This window comes from Amblyomma maculatum, chromosome 1 (assembly GCF_055883805.1).
Source record: "Amblyomma maculatum isolate TAMU_Amacu chromosome 1, ASM5588380v1, whole genome shotgun sequence".
In the NCBI taxonomy this organism is placed as follows: Eukaryota; Metazoa; Arthropoda; class Arachnida; order Ixodida; family Ixodidae; genus Amblyomma; species Amblyomma maculatum.
The window spans coordinates 66,974,383-66,993,610 of NC_139344.1; the positions used below are offsets into that span (position 1 = coordinate 66,974,383).

General features: G+C 45.7%; 1 protein-coding gene across 1 annotated transcript in view; it reads left to right on the forward strand.

Annotated features, from left to right (window-relative positions):
* Positions 1 to 19,228, forward strand: part of LOC146202701 (uncharacterized) — a 498,035-nt gene that overhangs the window by 90,174 nt on the left and 388,633 nt on the right. The window contains exon 2 of the mRNA XM_084601880.1: positions 12,187 to 12,397. Coding sequence (XP_084458006.1) covers positions 12,187 to 12,397 — 211 coding nt within the window. The remainder of the gene's footprint in view (positions 1 to 12,186; positions 12,398 to 19,228) is intronic.

Below are 19,228 nucleotides of genomic sequence, written 5' to 3' on the forward strand. Positions count from 1 at the left end.
ACCACAGGCTGGTTCTGACAAGGGGTTTTACTTCTCAGAAACCCGAGTGCACGTGGCGCCGCATAGGGCTCCCAACATGGTCCCTTTTCGACAATTGCAAATCTTTCCTGCATTCCCGGGAAATCACTTAATGGCCGTATGAGTCATGCTCCTTTCTTGTCCTGCACGTCAGCGGACATGTCACTCTGTCGTCTCCTTTGGATAGGAGGCATTCATCACTGGAGGATAGCACTTCTCGACTGGAAGGGTGAACAAAAGAAAGAAAGCACTTCCTGCTATTTCCCGCAGGGGGACGTTTCTTTGTGTTTTTCCAGACGTTCTCTTGACAGGGTCAATTTGGCATTTGCAGGTTGTCCACAAAGCAAAACATGCTTACAAAACAGGATTCCTGGAAACAGGCTCACTTAGAGCCATTGGACCATCACCACATATTCACAAAACTTATCCATGCCCACAGGCGAACAATAGAGCGCGCAATTGCGGATGCTTGGTCGTAACAATATATATATATATATATATATATATATATATATATATATATATATATATATATATATATATATATATATATATATATATATATATATATATATATATAATGTGTGTGAAGGAAAGAAGCCAACAGTCGGCGAGGCCAAGGAAAGCGTTGGGGATGGTACTTTGTCTTTTTTTTTAATGTTTACTTGGATAATCACAGAAATTAGTAATGTAATCTGTTTAGGGGAAATATAATTAAACACAAAGTAGAAGAAAAAACAACGTGCCGATGGTGGGAACCGAACCCACGACCTCCGAATATCGCATCCGGTGCTCTTCCAACTGAGCTACATCGGCCGCTGTCCCCCCTGCTACTTTCTTGGGTATTTATGTTGTCTGTATACGAACCTTGAGAGTGTTATCCAGCGCCACCCTAAACCATAGCGGCGGACGTGGACGTACCACGTCGAATACACGATAACCAAGCTAAGCGCCTGCCTCTCCGTCATGTGTGCGGCTTCTGTGCAGGTTTACCTGAACGTCGGTCATCAACAATCTGCGGACTCCATTTTCAACCAAAGAGACGAAAAAAAAAATGTGTTCAAAACGACTCATTCCGCTGGCATTGCCCTCTTGATGTCCATTTGCCCGAGTTATCACTCTCGCGTATCAACAGCCAATCCCGATCCCTTTTTTCTTCTCTCTCTTTTTTATTCTTGCAGAAACCTCGGGCGCATTTCTTCGATTGACCAGACCCTGCCGCGCGGCACTCAGTGCACGCACCCACGCCCATGTCGCGTGTTTGTGTGAGGCGCTAAATGTCGCACCACTCACCATTAGGTTCGTGTAACTAACTACAACAATAAAACAAATGCACTCCCTTCTCGCGTGCGTGCGCGCAATACCCTTCTCTAATGCTTTCCTTTCTTTATCCCTGTTCATCAAATTTTTCTCTCCAACTCCTGTGAAAAACACTAATGACTTAAAGTTCTCTTGAACGTCTTTGTCGTTTTTATTATTTTCTATGTGTCACGCCCCGTTTCATTTATTTGCAATTTCTGTCAGCTACGCAGTACTCTCACTTTACGTGTCATACTACCATGGTAAACTAATTTAACAAAACTAGCATACTGGAAACTGCCATAAAGACATGACTACTGATACGGCTTCTTTTTTTTTTTTTTTTTAAGACAAAACAAAGAGACGAGAAAGTCGTCTTAACTTAATGACCACTGGTGTTGTCAGGCCGGTAGGGTGGAGCTCGCTACTCTTGAAGGGGAATAAGCTGAGAGTAAAGGAAAGGAAGAAAAAAAGTACAAGTTAAAAGATAGTTAAAAATAGTCCTGTGCTCATGTACTTTACCCAAACCACAGTACAGGTACTAGCCTCTAGTCTAAAATTAATAATCACCAATATATCCCTGACCTCTTTGGCTGGCTTCTGGAGGGCTTGTGATAGCACCAAACTAAAGCAAGCCGCCTCATTGCGCTCGGTGCTTCTAATGGAGGGTCACAGAATGTTGTCCCTAAGAACACTTGCAGCTTTTATTTCTCAAACTACTGCGAGCAAACAAGTCACTCGTTCAACTACACGAGGTCGACAGCAAGGGACACAATTCGACTGAAGGAGCTTAAATAATGACGTGGTTGGTCACCTCTTGCGAACTTAGGATTGTTCGTTGTCACATGGAATCAATCGGGCCATTAACTCTTCCATTAAAAATTAGTTCCATATGTTCTCGTTTATGTTTCATTAATGATGATAATCAGCAGTATTCTAAACTGCGCTGTTTACTAACCGCGAAGTATCCAGATGGCGCTATATTTTGCACTAGAACGGCACGGGCGTACCACGTTACTTCACAGGGCAGCAATCAGTGTGACTCGGAATTGAAAGCAGCGCAACAAAATAATAATGACGATTATTGCCGCGCCAAAGGGCAACCTTTGCGCCTGCTTTGCGGGCACCACGTCCGTTCACGGGTTGCCCTCTATCTAACGGCTCGTGCTGCGCTTGGAAGGGCGCTCCTCGGGTCGTCGCTGTTTGGCCTTACTTGTTAAATCTGCTCTCCCGTGGCCAAATTACGGCAGACAAACCGCCATTTTTTTATATATATTAGCACTTGCTTGTCGCTGGTGGCAGTACTTGAAATGTTATAGGGCAAGGCCGAGCGGCTGTGTACGAGACGCACAGTAAACGGCGGCGCACGTACTGCCGTAAGTGAGTGCTCCCTGGGCCCCGTGTACGCAAAGGACCGTCGCTCGGCGAGCTATTTTGCTGTAATGCCTTCAGCAACGGCTGCGCAGGGAAGGCCAGCTGGCATCGCGCACATCACGATCGCCGTCGCCAGGGGACTCGAAGCGTGTTCCGGACACCCACGTCTGCTGTGTAGGCAGGACGGACGAGTATCCATGAGCGGTGGCGATCGGGCTGCCCTTGATAGCGGGAGGTCTGCTGTGCGCTAAGCGGCCGCTCCGCCTGCTCGTCGTCTAGCGGAGTCGTACGTGACCTGGGAGTGCCCGCAACAGCGAGCAGCAATCGCGGTCGCGCAGAAGCGCTGCTCTCTTGGTTGTTTAGTCTGGCTTGGTCTCGAGGGTCGCCCAATGGGCGGTGGCCGGAGCACGGCCTGTGAGAGTCGACCCCTCGTGAGCCTGCCCGCTGATAACACACCAGTTTGGGGACCGCCGAGCGGTACTTTCTGTGTGTGTACACTTTCTTTTTTTTTTTTCCTGTTCCGTTGACGTACCACCAGCGCCTAACTGCGCTCAAGGACAGGTTTAGATACGAGCTTTCTCTACGTGTAGAGGCCGTCAAATTAGCTGACCTTTCGTTCTTCGCTACAAGCCTTTGCGCTTAGTGCGCCTTCGTATAGTCTTTGCGCAAGCTGCATCTCGTTCAATCTTCAAACACCGTCTTCAAAAAAAAACTCAGTCAGTTGTTCCATTGGTGTTTCTTCGGACACCATTCATCCATTATGGTCTTTCTGAGCACATTTCGATCTTTCTTAGCCTATCCGCGGTTGCTCAGTGGTTATAGGGCACTCTACTGCTCAACCCAGGTTCAATTCCGGTCGCGGCGGCCGCGTTTTGATGGAGATTAAAAGCAAGCAGGTCGTATCTCGTGCGATGTCAGTACACGTTAAAGAACCCCAGGTGGTCGAAATTTATAAAGTCTCCCTCTGCAGCGACCCTTATAACCAATGTCACTTTATAAAACATAAACCAATATTCCACCAGCTCATCCTGATGGTGGCACATTTTTCGTAACTTGAGCTCTAGTTCGAAAACGTAAGTCGCAGTCGTTGCCTCACTGAGAATGAATCAGAGGAAGCTTCTGAACTCACTCCGTGCATTGGCCAGTCTGTAGAATCGATTAAATTGAAAGGATATTGCAGTATCCGTTAAAAGGAAATGATGGGGGAGGGAGTACGACTACACGCCAAAACATTTTGTTGGGATCCACATTGCACTTCCACCTATCCTTTTTTTTTTTTTTTACGACTGAAGTTTTGACATAGAAACAAATACAGATTTCGCTTTTAAAGCAATAGACAGCCTTGTTTAAAGCTACCCGTTAGCAGGCACTTGATGCCAAGTCGGAATAAGAGAAGTGGTTTGAGAAAAAGGTTTGCACACAACTTCAGCCCTAACATTATTAATGTGTGGCACAAGCGTAGTCTATGTAGTATGATGAAGCCAACTTTCTCTCTCTCTCTTAGACTGTCTTCAGGTTGGTGGGCAGGACAGGACGTTCCGAACTTGCAAACATACGAAGAACGTTTTAAAATGAACGCTTTGTGGAAACGCGCGGCTTTAAGGATCACGCCATATGCGCTTAGACTATTCGCTACGAGATCGACCTAGAGGTGACGCCACCGTTACTCCGATAGTGGGGATCGGTAGCTGGCGGCGCTCGCAAAAACGAGCGCGGCGTATGTCTGCTTCCGAGTTTGCGGCGGCTTTTGCCGATGAAAGCGTGCATTATGCAATCCATTAGCGATTTGCTGTTTAAAGTGTTCCAATACTGCGGAAAACAATCCGTGGATTTTGCCAATGCAGCAGCAAAAAAAAAAAAAAAAAAAAGGTGAGCGGATTTTAGGAAAACAATTCACGGAACCACCCGTCTTTTAGATTTACTGGCATCGCTTTGCACGCTTTTCTTTTTGCGTTGCACTGCGCTCACAGGCCTGATACTTGGGCCTGAACATGGCCTTTTCAATAGCGTGCGCGTGTCTTATACGAGTGAGACAGGCAAATTTAGCATCTAGCACACGCAGATACAAGGTCCGTGCTCTGACCTGCAGTACTTTAGAATGAATCGAGGCAGCCTGGTTGATTATATCGTACTTGACTCGAGGATTAAGCAGGTGAAATGTAGCACTGGTAGCGTACTGCGGTAGACTGAGTGCACGTCAACTCTGGCCAGACAACCAGGCACAAGTATTCCCCAAAATTGAGATTACGCCAACACTGTACAGGAAATCTCGCCGCACAAGAAAGCTGACTGTTCCCGTGTAGAGGGGTGAGTAGATTGAGTTTGCCGAGCTTTCAACAAGGCGGATGCTTCTTGCGGCAGATAATCTGGATTTTTACTGTGAAATGACTCTAAATGATTTCCCGAGACTGAGGGAAGTATAAGAAATTTCGGATGTGTGTGATGTTTATAAATGGTATATTAGTAGTGTAATTATTTTTTTGTTCAATGACAATGAATTTCACCATGTGACAGAACTTTTACACACTTGAAAAAATTTGGTATTATCAGCGAATAATTTTCAGTAACGTTAAAGTGCAAACTATGAATCAGTAGCTCCAAAGAAATCGTAAAAACTGAGCTAGGTCGCTGTCATGTTCCGACAAGAAATTCTGAAGGCTTAAGATTTCTTTGTCATTGTAATTATTGTTGAGCAGTGACTTGGGGCGATTTTGCCTTCCGCCCTCCTTTTCTCCTCCTCCTCCTTCTCTTGGGGCGGTTCTGTCGTTTACGTCCAAAACAGGTGCCGGATATAAAACTATCCTGAAAGAAATGGAGTTCATTTCATTATGTGACTCTCAATATGTATTTATTCCCGAACTAAACACCGATGGTTAAGCCCGCATGAAACTATTTTACTCCCCTTGTCAGAAACAACCAGTTTGCTCGAAAGACATACATACTAAAAGGGGTTCTAATTATTATAATGGGCTACCAGTGTACATTGATCTATGCGTGTTATGTAATATTTAGTGTAACAGGTGCTGCGAAGATTTGTTTCTCAAACGTTCGAGTGTTTCTATAAAGCGAAATGGGCTTATTACCACTGTTACGGATGCGCAGAATCCTTCAACAGAAAGAAATAAAAAGAAGAAGAAATGAAATAATATGCATATATGGATTTAACGCGCCATGCGACATCGGCTATATGACGGATGATGTAGGGGCGGGCCTCAGTGTCGTTGACCACGTGGGATTGTTTAACGTGCAATCAAATCCCACAGCCCAGGAGCGCCTTTCTAAACGACTGGGATCGAATAATAATAATAATAATAATAATAATAATAATAATAATAATAATAATAATAATAATAATAATAATAATAATAATAATAATAATAATAATAGGTGGTTCAAAGGAAGGGAAAGGCGCAGTATCTGTCGCACTTACTCTGTGGACACCTGAACCGCGCCGTAAGGGAAGGGATGAAAGGGGGGGTGAAAGTTGAAAGAGAGAAAGGGGAGCCGTAGTGGAGGGCTACGGAGTAATTTCGACCACCTGGGGATCTTTAACGTGCGCTGACATTGCACAGTACACGGACGCCACTTCGTTTCGCCTCCATCGAAACGCAGCCACCGAGGTCGGGTTCGAACCCGCGAACTCCGGACAGTGGTCGGGCGTCTTACCACTGCACCACCCCGGCAGGGCGGGATCGAATCCCCCGTTTTCGAAATCAGCAGCCGAGCGCTGTACCACTAAGACACCACGACAGAGGTTTACAGAAAAAAAAAAAGAAAAAAAAGTACTCACACAACTCTATCTTGGATACAGAAGGCACAGAGTGGCTTGTTCAAACTCGATTTTTCTATGTAGCAGTCTGCGGTCGCATGTTTCAGTAGTTGCGGTATTCCAAACAGAAACGGGAATATACGATTTTTGAGCGTTTGCATTAAGTTGTAGTGACGGCAACAACCTGTTTTGCTTTGACACTGCGCCTAAGGACCGCAGCGTTTGAGACACCGCTTGTCAAAGAATCTCAAGCGCCGAAGACCGCGACTAATGATGTCCTTTCCAGCGTGACATACTCAATATGGACCAGTATTTTTGTTTTTAATGGAGCGTGGAGTAATAGGCTTCCAAAGCACCGCCGAGCGGCGCTGCTGGATGGATGGATGGATGGATGGATGGATGGATGGATGGATGGATGGATGGATGGATGGATGGATGGATGGATGGATGGATGGAGGGACGGACGGACGGACGGACGGACGGACGGAGGGACGGAGGGACGGAGGGACGGACGGATGGATGGATGGATGGATGGATGGATGGATGGATGGATGGATGGATGGATGGATGGATGGATGGATGGATGGATGGATGGATGGATGGATGGATGGATGGATGGATGGACGGATGGACGGATGGATGGATGGATGGATGGATGGATGGATGGATGGATGGATGGATGGATGGATGGACGGACGGACGGACGGACGGACGGACGGACGGATGGATGGATGGATGGATGGATGGATGGATGGATGGATGGATGGATGGACGGACGGACGGACGGACGGACGGAGGGACGGAGGGACGGACGGATGGATGGATGGATGGATGGATGGATGGATGGATGGATGGATGGATGGATGGATGGATGGACGGATGGACGGATGGACGGACGGACGGACGGACGGATGGATGGATGGATGGATGGATGGATGGATGGATGGATGGATGGATGGATGGATGGATGGATGGATGGATGGATGGATGGATGGACGGATGGACGGAGGGACGGAGGGACGGACGGATGGATGGATGGATGGATGGATGGATGGATGGATGGATGGATGGATGGATGGATGGATGGATGGATGGATGGATGGATGGATGGATGGATGGATGGATGGATGGATGGACGGATGGACGGATGGATGGATGGATGGATGGATGGATGGATGGATGGATGGATGGATGGATGGATGGATGGATGGATGGATGGATGGATGGATGGATGGATGGACGGATGGACGGACGGACGGACGGACGGACGGATGGATGAATGGATGGATGGATGGATGGATGGATGGATGGATGGATGGATGGATGGATGGATGGATGGATGGATGGATGGATGGATGGATGGATGGATGGATGGATGGATGGATGGATGGATGGATGGATGGATGGATGGATGGATGGATGGATGGATGGATGGAATATAGGAGCGTCCCCTTTGAAACGGGGTGGTAGCAGTAGCTATCATGCTCATTTTTCTCCATATATCTTCATTATTGATTTAGAATGATTAACTAAACCATCATTCTATTTATTAATTTTTCCCCTACATTACTAACATTATGTCACTTCTCTGCTTTTAAGCCACCAATCTTCCAGCCGTTTTTTGCTAGTTTCCACCGCCGGTTTATTCACCCGGCCACTGTTATCTCTAAACCCCAGAGCTTCAGGAACAGTGATTGCGCCTGCATCAACTTCCGGATGTATACCATTGCATTCGAGTATAATATGGTCAATTGTTTCACTGGAGTTTCCACATACAGCACATGCGTCATCTCCATTGTTAAACTTCTTTTTGTAGCTGCTTGTTCTAAGGCACCCTGATCTAGCTTCAAAAAGTAGGGCACCGCCTCTTGAGTTATCAAAGAAATCTTCCTTCCTGATCTGCATTTTCCACTTTCGGTATAATTCCACGCTCTGTTTTTTTTTTCCATCGAATTTATCCAATTTTTACCTTCTGTGTTTTTCACCTGTTGCTTAATGCTCTTTATTTCTCCGTCCTTGTTACTAGCATACTTACTAGTTAGTTTCCTAGTTCTTTTCTTCCATTGTGAGTCAACGCTTTTTAGGTACAGGTATTTAAATACCTTAGCTGCCCATCTGTTACTGTCCAATTTCCTCAGGCGTTCCTCATATAATATTTTACTCTGAGCTTCCCGTACTTCGAAAGATGCCCAGCCCATATCTCCCTGTACCGCCTCATTTGTAGTTTTGCCGTGGGCACCTAGTGCTAATCGTCCAACGGATCTCTGATTTGTTTCTAATGTCGACTGTACCTCTGATTTTAGGCACAAAACCGCATTTCCGAAAGTAAGTCCGGGCACCATAATTCCTTTCCAAATACCCCTCAATACCTCATACCTATTGTATCCCCACAATGCCTTATGCTTCATTATCCCGGCATTCCTTCGCCCTTTGGCCTTAAGTGATTGCTCATGCTTTCCAATGTATGCCAATCCTTTGTTTACCCATACCGCCAAATATTTATATTCTGCTACTCTAGGTATTTCAAGGCCTTGAATTTTAAGACCCTGATCAGTTGAGCCGTTGAAAATCATCAGACCCGACTTAACTGCGCTGAAACTGAAGCCTAGAGCGTCCCCTTCGTCTCCGCAATACTTGACTAGAGTTTGCAATTCTTCCAGATTCTCAGCTAGCAGCACAATATCGTCTGGATACATCAAACCGGGGAGGCGCTGCTCTACCGCCTTTCCACCTAATCTGTATGACAGGTTAAAACCTAGGTTACTGTCTTGTATCCTCCGTTCCAGGTTTATCATATAAAGCATGAACAGCACCGGTGATAGAGGACAGCCTTGTCTTAATCCTTTGCATACTTTGACATCCTCCGTACTTCTTATCCCTTCCCACGTAATTTCTACTTTGTTATCCCGGTATATTTCCTGTAGGAACTCTATTATCTCATAACCGATACCTTCTTCTTTTAATATGTTCCACAGGAGTTCCCTGCTTACTTTGTCGTACGCCCCGTTTATGTCCAGGAAGGCCAAATACAAAGGTCTATTTTCCACTCTAGATATTTCGATGCATTGGGTAAGCACGAACAGGCAATCATCTAAGCGCCTACCATTTCTAAAGCCGTTCTGAAGTTCTCCGAGTATCTTGTTACTTTCAACCCATGCTTGCACCTTTAATTTCACCGCCTGCATGGCTAACCTGTACATTACAGATGTTATGGTAATCGGCCTGTAGGATTTTATGTGCATCCTTTCTCCTTTCCCTTTATAAATCAAATTCATTTTACTCTGCCGCCAGCTGTCCGGAATTTGCTTATTCGCTATGACTGTTTCCAAAGCTTTTAACAACGTTTCCTTACTTTTTGGACCGAGTTCATTAATCTGCTTGATCGGAATTCCATCGATTCCTGTAGATGTGTTTTTAGGAATATTTTCTATTTGCTGCTGGAATATTTTCTGTTTGCTGCTCCTGACAGGGAGCGCCATCTCTGACAGAAAAATAGAAACTGGGGATACACGCGGCGGCACCACCCAGGCATCCCGTGCAACTTTTCTCCTTTCGCTCGCTCGCTTCCGCGCACGTGCAGACGTCTCGCGCTGCTTTGTCGCGCGGACAGAAAAGCACACACTGGACGCCGCCGGCTCAGCTTGCTGCCTTCACGGCGTGCGCCGTGCTCTTTCGCACGAGTACGCGCCTTGCCACGACATGCCACCTACATTCCGTCTTGATTGGGCAACCTGACGCGTATTTCCATGCAGGATACTTAATTATAGGCGGGAAACTTTTTATTCACGTCTGCACTGTAGAGCAGACAACAGACGGGTATGAGTAAATATTGATTGTGAATGCGTTCCAGGTTAGCAAAAACGTAGGAAGTGCATCCCGACGTAAGTCCGCTATGTAACTATATTGTCGTATATAATATGTTTAGAAACTGCTAAAGTATGATCAGTATACTGAGAAATAAAGTGGCCCGCTCGCTGACCATCGTTTTGGCCTTTAGCATGCGATATATATACGGATTTGTTTTTTATTATTACGACTATAGCAAAGAAAGCTTGCAGTAGAAGAATAAGTATATAGTCCGAAGGAGGTGTTTCTTCAAATACAAGAACGCTAGCAATCTCATAAGCACATGCGTGCTCCGTGCACTGCACGCGACATAACCGGCACGCTGGCTCGGAAGGCAGGTGAAATCCAAGCTTGTACTACATTGTGTTTTATTTCGATTCTTAATAAATGGTTGTGCTCATTTGTGATAATATTCGGTTTGTACTCACGAACCCTGTGACGCGAATGGGGTGCTCCGTGCGAGCAGTGTCAGTGGAGGCATTGCTAGGATCACGTTTGTACTGCACTTCCGACATATCTTCGGCCTCATTCCTAGATATTCGTTTTTTTTATTAAATCTAAAAATAAAAAGGCAGCTGTGGACACTTAGGGCACATTCACACATCATTCTCGATCGCGGACGTCGCATCTGTTGATTTGGTTGCTTTCAGAGCACTCAGATAGCAGGGAGAGAGCACAGAAAATCGGCAAAACTAGACACGTGGGGAGCGAAGAGCACGATAATCTTCCATCCTCTTCACTTTTATGCATGTGTTAAACTACTGCACTTTTTGATGCCTCTCCAAGCCGTCTTTGTCAACTGTCAACATTTCTGAGTTTACGAAGAAAGGGGAAATTGGCTCTTTTCATTTCCACAAAGAACGCGAGACTTCTCAGAACGCTGTCATGCGGTTGGAAAACAGGTCTTGCGGACACGCTTCCAAAGGAATCTGCAAAGTTTCATACGTGAGCCTCGTCTTTTGGTGCTTCGCCTACTATTGTGGCTTCCCATGACACAATGCTACTTGTAAATCCGTTTTGCATAAGCGGAAGCGTTTTTGTATCGCCAAATAACCGTCAGGCGCAATGCGATCGCCGCGCCTGCACAGGAAGCTAGCGGAGCGTCTGCTCCGGCGAAGACCCATCGTTTCAAATTTCGCCACCATGCCAGGAATGCGGCGCTGCCGTCGCGCGGCGAAACTTGAGCTTAGGTTCCTTATAGCCTGTTTATATTTATTTTCAAGGAGGCAGACAGGTAAGCAAAATCGCACAGGAACCCCGAAACAAACAAAAAACATTTGTACACCGCATGCATGCGCACGTAAAAATCACTACGGGCTGGCACGCGACGCGAACACGCATCCACACTGGGTAGGGTTCGCCGCTATGTCGCTAGGTGGCGACTCTGCTCGATCTCGAGCCCAATATGCATGCAAGTGTGAGTCCTTCGCGTAGAGTCTAACTCCACCCACAGTCACATCCAATTTCTTCGCAAAGAGCACACGAGGCTGATATTGTGGACAAACCAGTGAACAGAATACCCGTTCATAGGCTTTCAAATTATTTTTTTTTTTTTCGTTTCCCGAGGCCAACTTGTGATGAGACGCGGTAAGCTTTCTGACTTTTGACAAACAAGGGATCCACTTTCTTGGTACTCTAAAAAAAAAAAAAAAAAAGAAAGAAAAAGGAGTCATGCGATTTTTGTAGTTATGTAAATATTGTCGTGGTCTAGAAAGCAACAGCGGTAGATGATGACTGAAATAAGTGCACGCTTTTCTCTTCAAATGTTTTTTTTTTTTTTCTCACTTATACGTGTCATATACTTTCCTTTGAAGCGTACAACGTTTCGTCTCACTTGTCGGTTGCGAGGTGCTGATCATGTGACGTCCTTGCTCCCACAGTGATTATCCGGCCCGGGGCGCAGCTGGAGGTCCACTCAGTACTGGTAGCCGCCCAGCCGCCCGGGGAACTTGTGGCGCTCCCAAAGAACACCAAGCGCTGCGGCCTGAATGGAAGCTTCGCGGTGATCTATCCGGCGCGAGACCAGCCGCTGTTCCACTGGAAGCCCATGGGCAGCGCCAGGGACGGTCGCAATGCTTCATCTCTACTGACGTAAGCACCGCATTCTCGCACAGTCTTTTGCACAGTCCAACTCCATTGTTTCTCTGAACGCAGAGAGATGAAGTACTGTCCCCACTCTACATGCCGTGGTTGTTTTGCGCTGCAAAGGGCGGTGGTTTAGGACCTCAGGTGGTTTCGGTATGGGGCGTCCCGAAATTTCATGTAGGTAATGAGAGACGCCGCAATGGGAGGCTTCGGATGAACTTCGACTACCCTTGCTTCTTTAAAGGTGGTATTGATATATGTAGACCGTAGAAATTTCTCCTCGATCCCGCGACCTGACCTTTGGTTTAGCTGCCGAACATCCAGGTCACAGACCCGTCGCTTGAAGCTCTCTTCGGGAGGATTCCCCAACGCCCAGCGCCAGGTATCAATGGAGCGTTGCGTTAATACTGTCTACTAGCAGGCAGTGCGGTCTTAAATGATCCTGTGCTAAAGAGGATATCCGCACACCGCGCAGGAGACACGACAGATGTCTAATGTGTGCGGCGTCTGAATGACATTAACGGCCAGCAAAAATAAAAATATATCTTTCTTTCAGTATTGGCAGTGTCCCGGACATGCGCAACGATTATGTCCAATGTTAAACGTAATGCGCGAAGGGATGAGGATAGAGAAGAATGGACGGCAGCGCATTTTGTTCTGTCCTGATCATTGCTGGCACGGCGTTAACCATGCAAGTTAATAACGACCGAAGTCTCATACGCTCATACACACGGTGGTACTGACGTTGAATTAAGGCGACCCATGGGAATTAACGATCCCAATGCCTCTATCCTAATACAGTACGAATTGAAACTTAGGAATCTCATAAAAATGTGTACGCAGCGAAAGTACACTGAGTTTATTGAATTGTTCAACTCGATTTCTTGGAACGGAAGTGACCCCTGATGAGATATTTTTATTTTTAATTTGACCGAAACTAGGCATTAAAAGCACTGAACAAGTAGCGCAGAAATAGGGGGAAGTGCAAGGCCGGGCTGAAATTCAAAGAATTTCAAGCACCTCTCGAACCTCAGCCGAAAACTATCGCATTGAAAAAGGTTATGGGCCGACATTTATCAACTGATATTGCATACGAGAGCTGCATGTCTGGGCCAAGGTACGAGCGTTAATCTGTCAGGATGGTCCAATCGTGAAAGCAGAATAGAAAATCATCGACCGCCGATAACCATATTGATCTAAGATAAGTCTTTTCTACTCATTTTAAGAGACCAGAAAAACATGTCCCCTTCCAGATTTTGAGAAAACTAGATCCAGCTAGGTGTCGGCATCATTTTAATGTATGTGCCGCTGCTGCATCCATAAAATGAGCACAAGAAGATTTCCTCATGATGATAGGATCGCGAAGGTTGTTGCAGCCAGTTGAAGATAAGGATTATGAGGAGCTCCTCAAGATTTCGTAGCACAGCATAGCCAGGCGATAGATGTGGATGATGTCTTTGCTGGCTTCTAGAAACGAAGGAAGTGGGGAGACACTCAGGGCCCTTGCCGTGTACAAGGTGGGAGAAACTGAAGTTTCGTAGGTATTCAAGAGGGACCTGCTGACTTGCTTGCCATGAAATTAACTATTTGGTGCGCTCATTTCATCGATCTCGATTTCTCAGAATTCATGATATTGCGGAAGCATCTGTGGCTTCATGTATTTGTAGAAATTTTCTTACAGTGGTGCACCGTAACGTTTGCTGGACCTTGTAAGTAGCCGGTTGAATGTTGAAATGAAAATTTCAGAAAAAAATATTCTTGGTCCAAGGCATTGAGTAAACCGGAAGATTTCTCCTTTCTTGCTGCATTTATGTTCAGTGCCGCAAGTACTCAATTTCCGGGATCCAACTAAATCATTTAAAGGTCTATATATTATTGAAATTCAACAACTATATGCAATGGATGCAATGAAGATGATATGACACTCGTACTTAAAATAAAAGTAATGAAAGATTTACTGCATACTGTTTTTGGGGAGGAATGGAGCTTTGGCGTAGATTTCAGGTTTTACTAAATAATGTCAAGCGTAAGGTCAGTAAATTCCGATCTATGGTGGCCATAATCAATAACCATTTTGTGTTTTTTTTTTTTTTTTTTTTTTTTTTTGCAGCAGAAAGCGGTGACGCAAATATCGATGCCCAGTTTAAAATCGGAGACGTTTGGGCATAGTCGATACATGCAATTTGTGAAGATTCCGTTGCTGGATTATAAAAGCAATATAATTCGTATCCAAGTTGTAAATGTCTAGTATGTTTTGTGATTAACATTTCAATATCAATGTATAAATTTCTTTGTGTTAAAATTCGAAGCTCTATTTTCTGAAGCTTTATTTGAGTTACAGCTGAATATTGTGTGAACCCTCATATTGTGACAGATTAGGATATGTAAGAACGAATAAACACATTCGAAATTAATTATGCTACGGATGAAAAGATTGCAGCCTTTGGGGAGCACATGAAGCCGTAAAATAATTTTCGAAACAAATTATGCTAAGATTTACGTTTAAAATCGTTGCCTATAACTACTTCCGGAAACATTGTTTGTGAAGCGACCGTTATAGGATATGTTCTTTGCAATACATCTCAATGAAGACAAGTTGCAATGGAAGAGAATGAAAACACTTAAAGGAGTGGAAATAAGACAGTTCAGTTTCGGAGCGGGGTATATTAGGTATTGTGCCCGTGGAAAGAAATAATTAAGCCTTTTTGAGATGGTCACATGAAGCAATCCTTAAAGGCACTTTTTGAGCATCCAGTTATAGGTATACACTGGAATTCCAGTGTGAGCATTCATTTGCCTGGGGCGGAAGCAAGAAGCGGAGGAGACAGAATCACATCTCGACTTTGCGACTTGAGGTTCGACTTGACAAAAACTATTTCCCAGAAATCTTGTTACGAGTGCAGAACGGATTTTTTTTTTTTTTAATCTGATGGTTTATTCTCTTCTACTCTGTCTTACCGCACACGTTTCTGTAATATATGCAAAAGGTACAGCAGAGGCTTGCGGGAAAAAGAAGTTTCTCTTCATATAAGCAGCGGTCTAAGTACCTCAGGTGGATCTCGTGGCATTATAGGATATTATAGCGGTCTCGATACTGATGAAAGCGACTCCCTCTTACGAAACATCGGCAAAAAAAAAAAAAAAAAACATATTCAACACAGCCGTATTAACAATAATATGACATATATTTTGTTCGTAACGTTGGTATAAACTAAACACGTTATTATAAACCGAACTATTTTTCCGCAGCCCATTACTGCAATTTAAGAACGCGGTTACAAAAGCAAGACAAAAAATACAAATAGATAAAAGAAAGTCCGCAGTTTTGCTCCGGCGCAGAGGGGAAAAAGAAGAAGGTGCGCTTATAAGTCGCCACGGTCTCGGTACAAGCGCATTTGCTTTCTATGTTCAAGTTCTGCCGCGTCAGAGATGTGCGCATGTGCTGCACTTGGTATCAGAATGCGAGCGCGTCGGCTACACTTGTCGCCTGCAGTTTTTGTGCCTTTTTCGGAAATAACGCATCGCCCCAGTTGACAGCCCAAATAAGTTGGGACTGCGCGAATGGCTATCAAAGAAATGAGACTCCCTCTTGCTTCTGCTTCTTCCTCCCACCCCACTCCGCCCCTTTTGTCCCGGATAGTCTAGCTTATTCCGAGCATACCGCGCGAAAAAAAAGAAAAAAGAAAACCGAGAGCGCAGGCTAAGGGTGGCGCGTTTCGCTTCCTCGTACCGCGTTTTCCTTTCGTCGGTGGGTGTGTATTCGCTCGGGGGCGCCCGGCTTTATCAGTAGGCGAGCGGCGGCTACCCGAAAGCGGGCGCAGTAGCCCCTGGTGAACCGCGGCTGAGGGAGGCGGCGCGGGGGAAATTAAAGCCTGCATTATGAATGGCGGCAGAGACAAGGGGCCCGTGAATATTTCACCGCGCGTTCGCGTTGTTTCCGCTCACCGTTCCCTTATCCCCGAGCATTAGATAAGAACAGAAAAATAACTATAAAATGCGCGACAATAAACAAGCGAGGCGTAGAATCTATTTGCAAAGCGAGTCGACGAGCACAGCGCCTTGCCTCCGGAAGCTTGTTCGTGCGTTGTGCGCCATATTCCCTAAATCAAATTATTCTTGATTGCAATTTTTCGCCTGTCCATCCGTCATCATATTACCCTTTTGCCTGGCGTCTCGTGCAAAGCGCTGTTGCAAAGTGTCCGCTTCCTTTTTAAAGAAACGGGCCGATAGTCGAATCAGGAATCGTTGCGGAGATGAAAAGAGCGATCGCCGAAGAGCGCGCATTCCGATGCTGGGATCGGTTTCATTGGGCATAGAAAGTGAGGTAATTAAATTATTCTGCTCAGAAGTCGCAAGGAAAGCCCATTTTCTTTATTTGACTGGTTTATTCTCGTATTGCAATCATGCTTTAATTTTGAATGTCATTTTTAATAATATAGTAGGGGAAAGTATGTACAAGCGCCTTCGTGGCAAAAGTGAAACACCATCGAAAAGGGGCAGGGAACCGAAGATTAGAAGGGAACGAATTCTAATTTAACTACTGGCAAGAGGTGCCGACTCAGGACGTTGTTCGTTTCTTCATATCAGTTCGACTACAAATAAGCTGACATTTTATGTTGTCTAACAGGGTGGCTGGTACGATACAATAAAAACAGCTCAAAGAAGTAGTTACTCCATAAAGGTACCCTAATGCAGATTTCATCAAATGCGCTGTATCATTTTTCTCGAGTAGACTTTTCTTTGTGCGTTTTTCCCGCGTAGGAGAGTATATGTCGTGGCCCTCCACAAGTTCTCGATACCTCAACTATCGTATGTCATATCTATATAGGTATATTTCGCGTCTGCTCTTTTTTAATGTGCTTGTCAGCTGGCACTCTCTTTGTACACTGAAGCCCTACTAATATAAAGCATAAAATGCAGCATGCTGTGTGCCCGCCCGCGCAGCTGTCTGCCTTTAAAGCATTCTCGCGAGATACGCTCTAAATTGAATTCCGAGACAAAACGATTACTGCTACGATATGCTAACAGTCGCGTCAGGCGTAGGGCCCTTTCCGGCGCAAACGACTGCAGGCGTGCTTCACTCCGCAGACACTTGCGAAATACTTGATGTAGACAGCGTTATCCTGTCGACTCGTTCTTCTCGACAGCGCTATCTTTACCGCTTTTTTTCCCTAACCATTCTTCAGCTGGCACAACAAGTTGCTTTTCCTAAATTCTAAGCATTCTTTTCTGCTGCTTTTTCCCCCTACATACCAGCTATTTGCGCACCACGCACAGTGTTGTCATATATCTTGAACTGACGCCACTGAACGTGGGGGAGAGATGGCAGTCACAACTCGGTGGATCATGATCATGTTTATTGATAAATCTGCGAATGCTTCAACTTTTGTATATTTATATTTTAGTAGGGCCATACATGCTCTTACTCAGGTGAGATTCAATGTGTAGTGTGTCATCACTTGCTTAAAACTTCCACGACGGTGGGACTTCTGTCGGTGTATGCAGCATACGGGATCGAGTTGCCGTTCATGAGCTAGAGTTACACCGGCGTCACATACCTCGTGCATCGGCGCCGATACGTGCGGTGTTATCCACTGACTATAACTTTATAAGTGCACGTCATCGCCACTAAAAACTCTCTTCGCTGAAGCCTCGTTACTTGTGATCATTAATATTCGCCTTCGTCATGTCAAAACCGACCTCGTTCTTGCTGCTCCTCGCGCACCTCAGTTCACATATGGTATACGCAGTCGTGAAGAGCGCGTGTCGGCGGGAATATGTCCGTTCGATGTTTCATGCACGCGACACCGCTCGGTATTCCTTCCGACGCGCCCCCTCCCAGGGTGGTACAGGACGTGTTCGATCGTGCCTCGCCTGGCGTCCAAGATCGACTGCGTCGCTCGCTGCATCGCCGTCGCTCGGCGCTCTCGTCGTCACACAGGGGCGGAGAATTCACCCGGCCGGAGGCTGCCACACGAAACACACCAAATCCGGCGAGTAAAATGCCGCACTGCGCCCCGACCGCTGACGGCCAGCAATTCTTCAGCTCCCAGCGGCGATGCTGCGCTCGCTCAACCTACCATTGCCACTGTGTTCGGCTTTGTTTGCTGACATCCACGTTTGCTGCGCAGTGCGATCATTGGTCACATGGTTTTCTGCCTGGGTGCGTGGTCCTGCTGTCGCGTCGGTTTCTTTTTTTTTTTTTTTTTTTTTCTGGAAGACGTGGTTGCCAAGCATTTGAACTTCGTCCCATGCGTCTTTATTACTAATGGCTGCTTTTCCTTTACGTTGGCTAAAATAAAAGTGGAAAATGAATTTCGCGAAATCTGCGGTCTCGAGTTTCATTTTTCGGCCGCAGTGTCGTAGCGAGCGGCTGTCGTAATCCAGGCGTGGCTGGCCGTCTATTATAAAGCTCTCGCAAGTACACATCGGAAAGCTTGCCTTACGCCCTACGATTTAGGGATCTTTAAGCTCGTTTTTCTTATTCTCAAACTGTATTTAATCCTTGAAATCGCGCATTGCTGGCTCACACCGCATTTAGTATTTTCGCTCGCTGACCAACCGTCGCCTTAAGCTAGCGTTTGTTAATAGACAAGAAACATTGAAAAATTCGCTTAGAGTCGAAGTTTGATCTTCTGTCGACCACGAGAGCGGCCACATAGAAGCCCAGTTGGGACTTGGTAGTCGTTTCTGAGATCGCCTGGTTTTTGCTAACCTGGAACAAGGCGATGGTTTAAAGGTATCCCAAAAAGATATTAAGTAAAACTAGAAAATGCGCACCAATCATCGTCATCCCATCAGTCAACTCGGCAAAGGAACTCTTTTAAACTAGCTTCA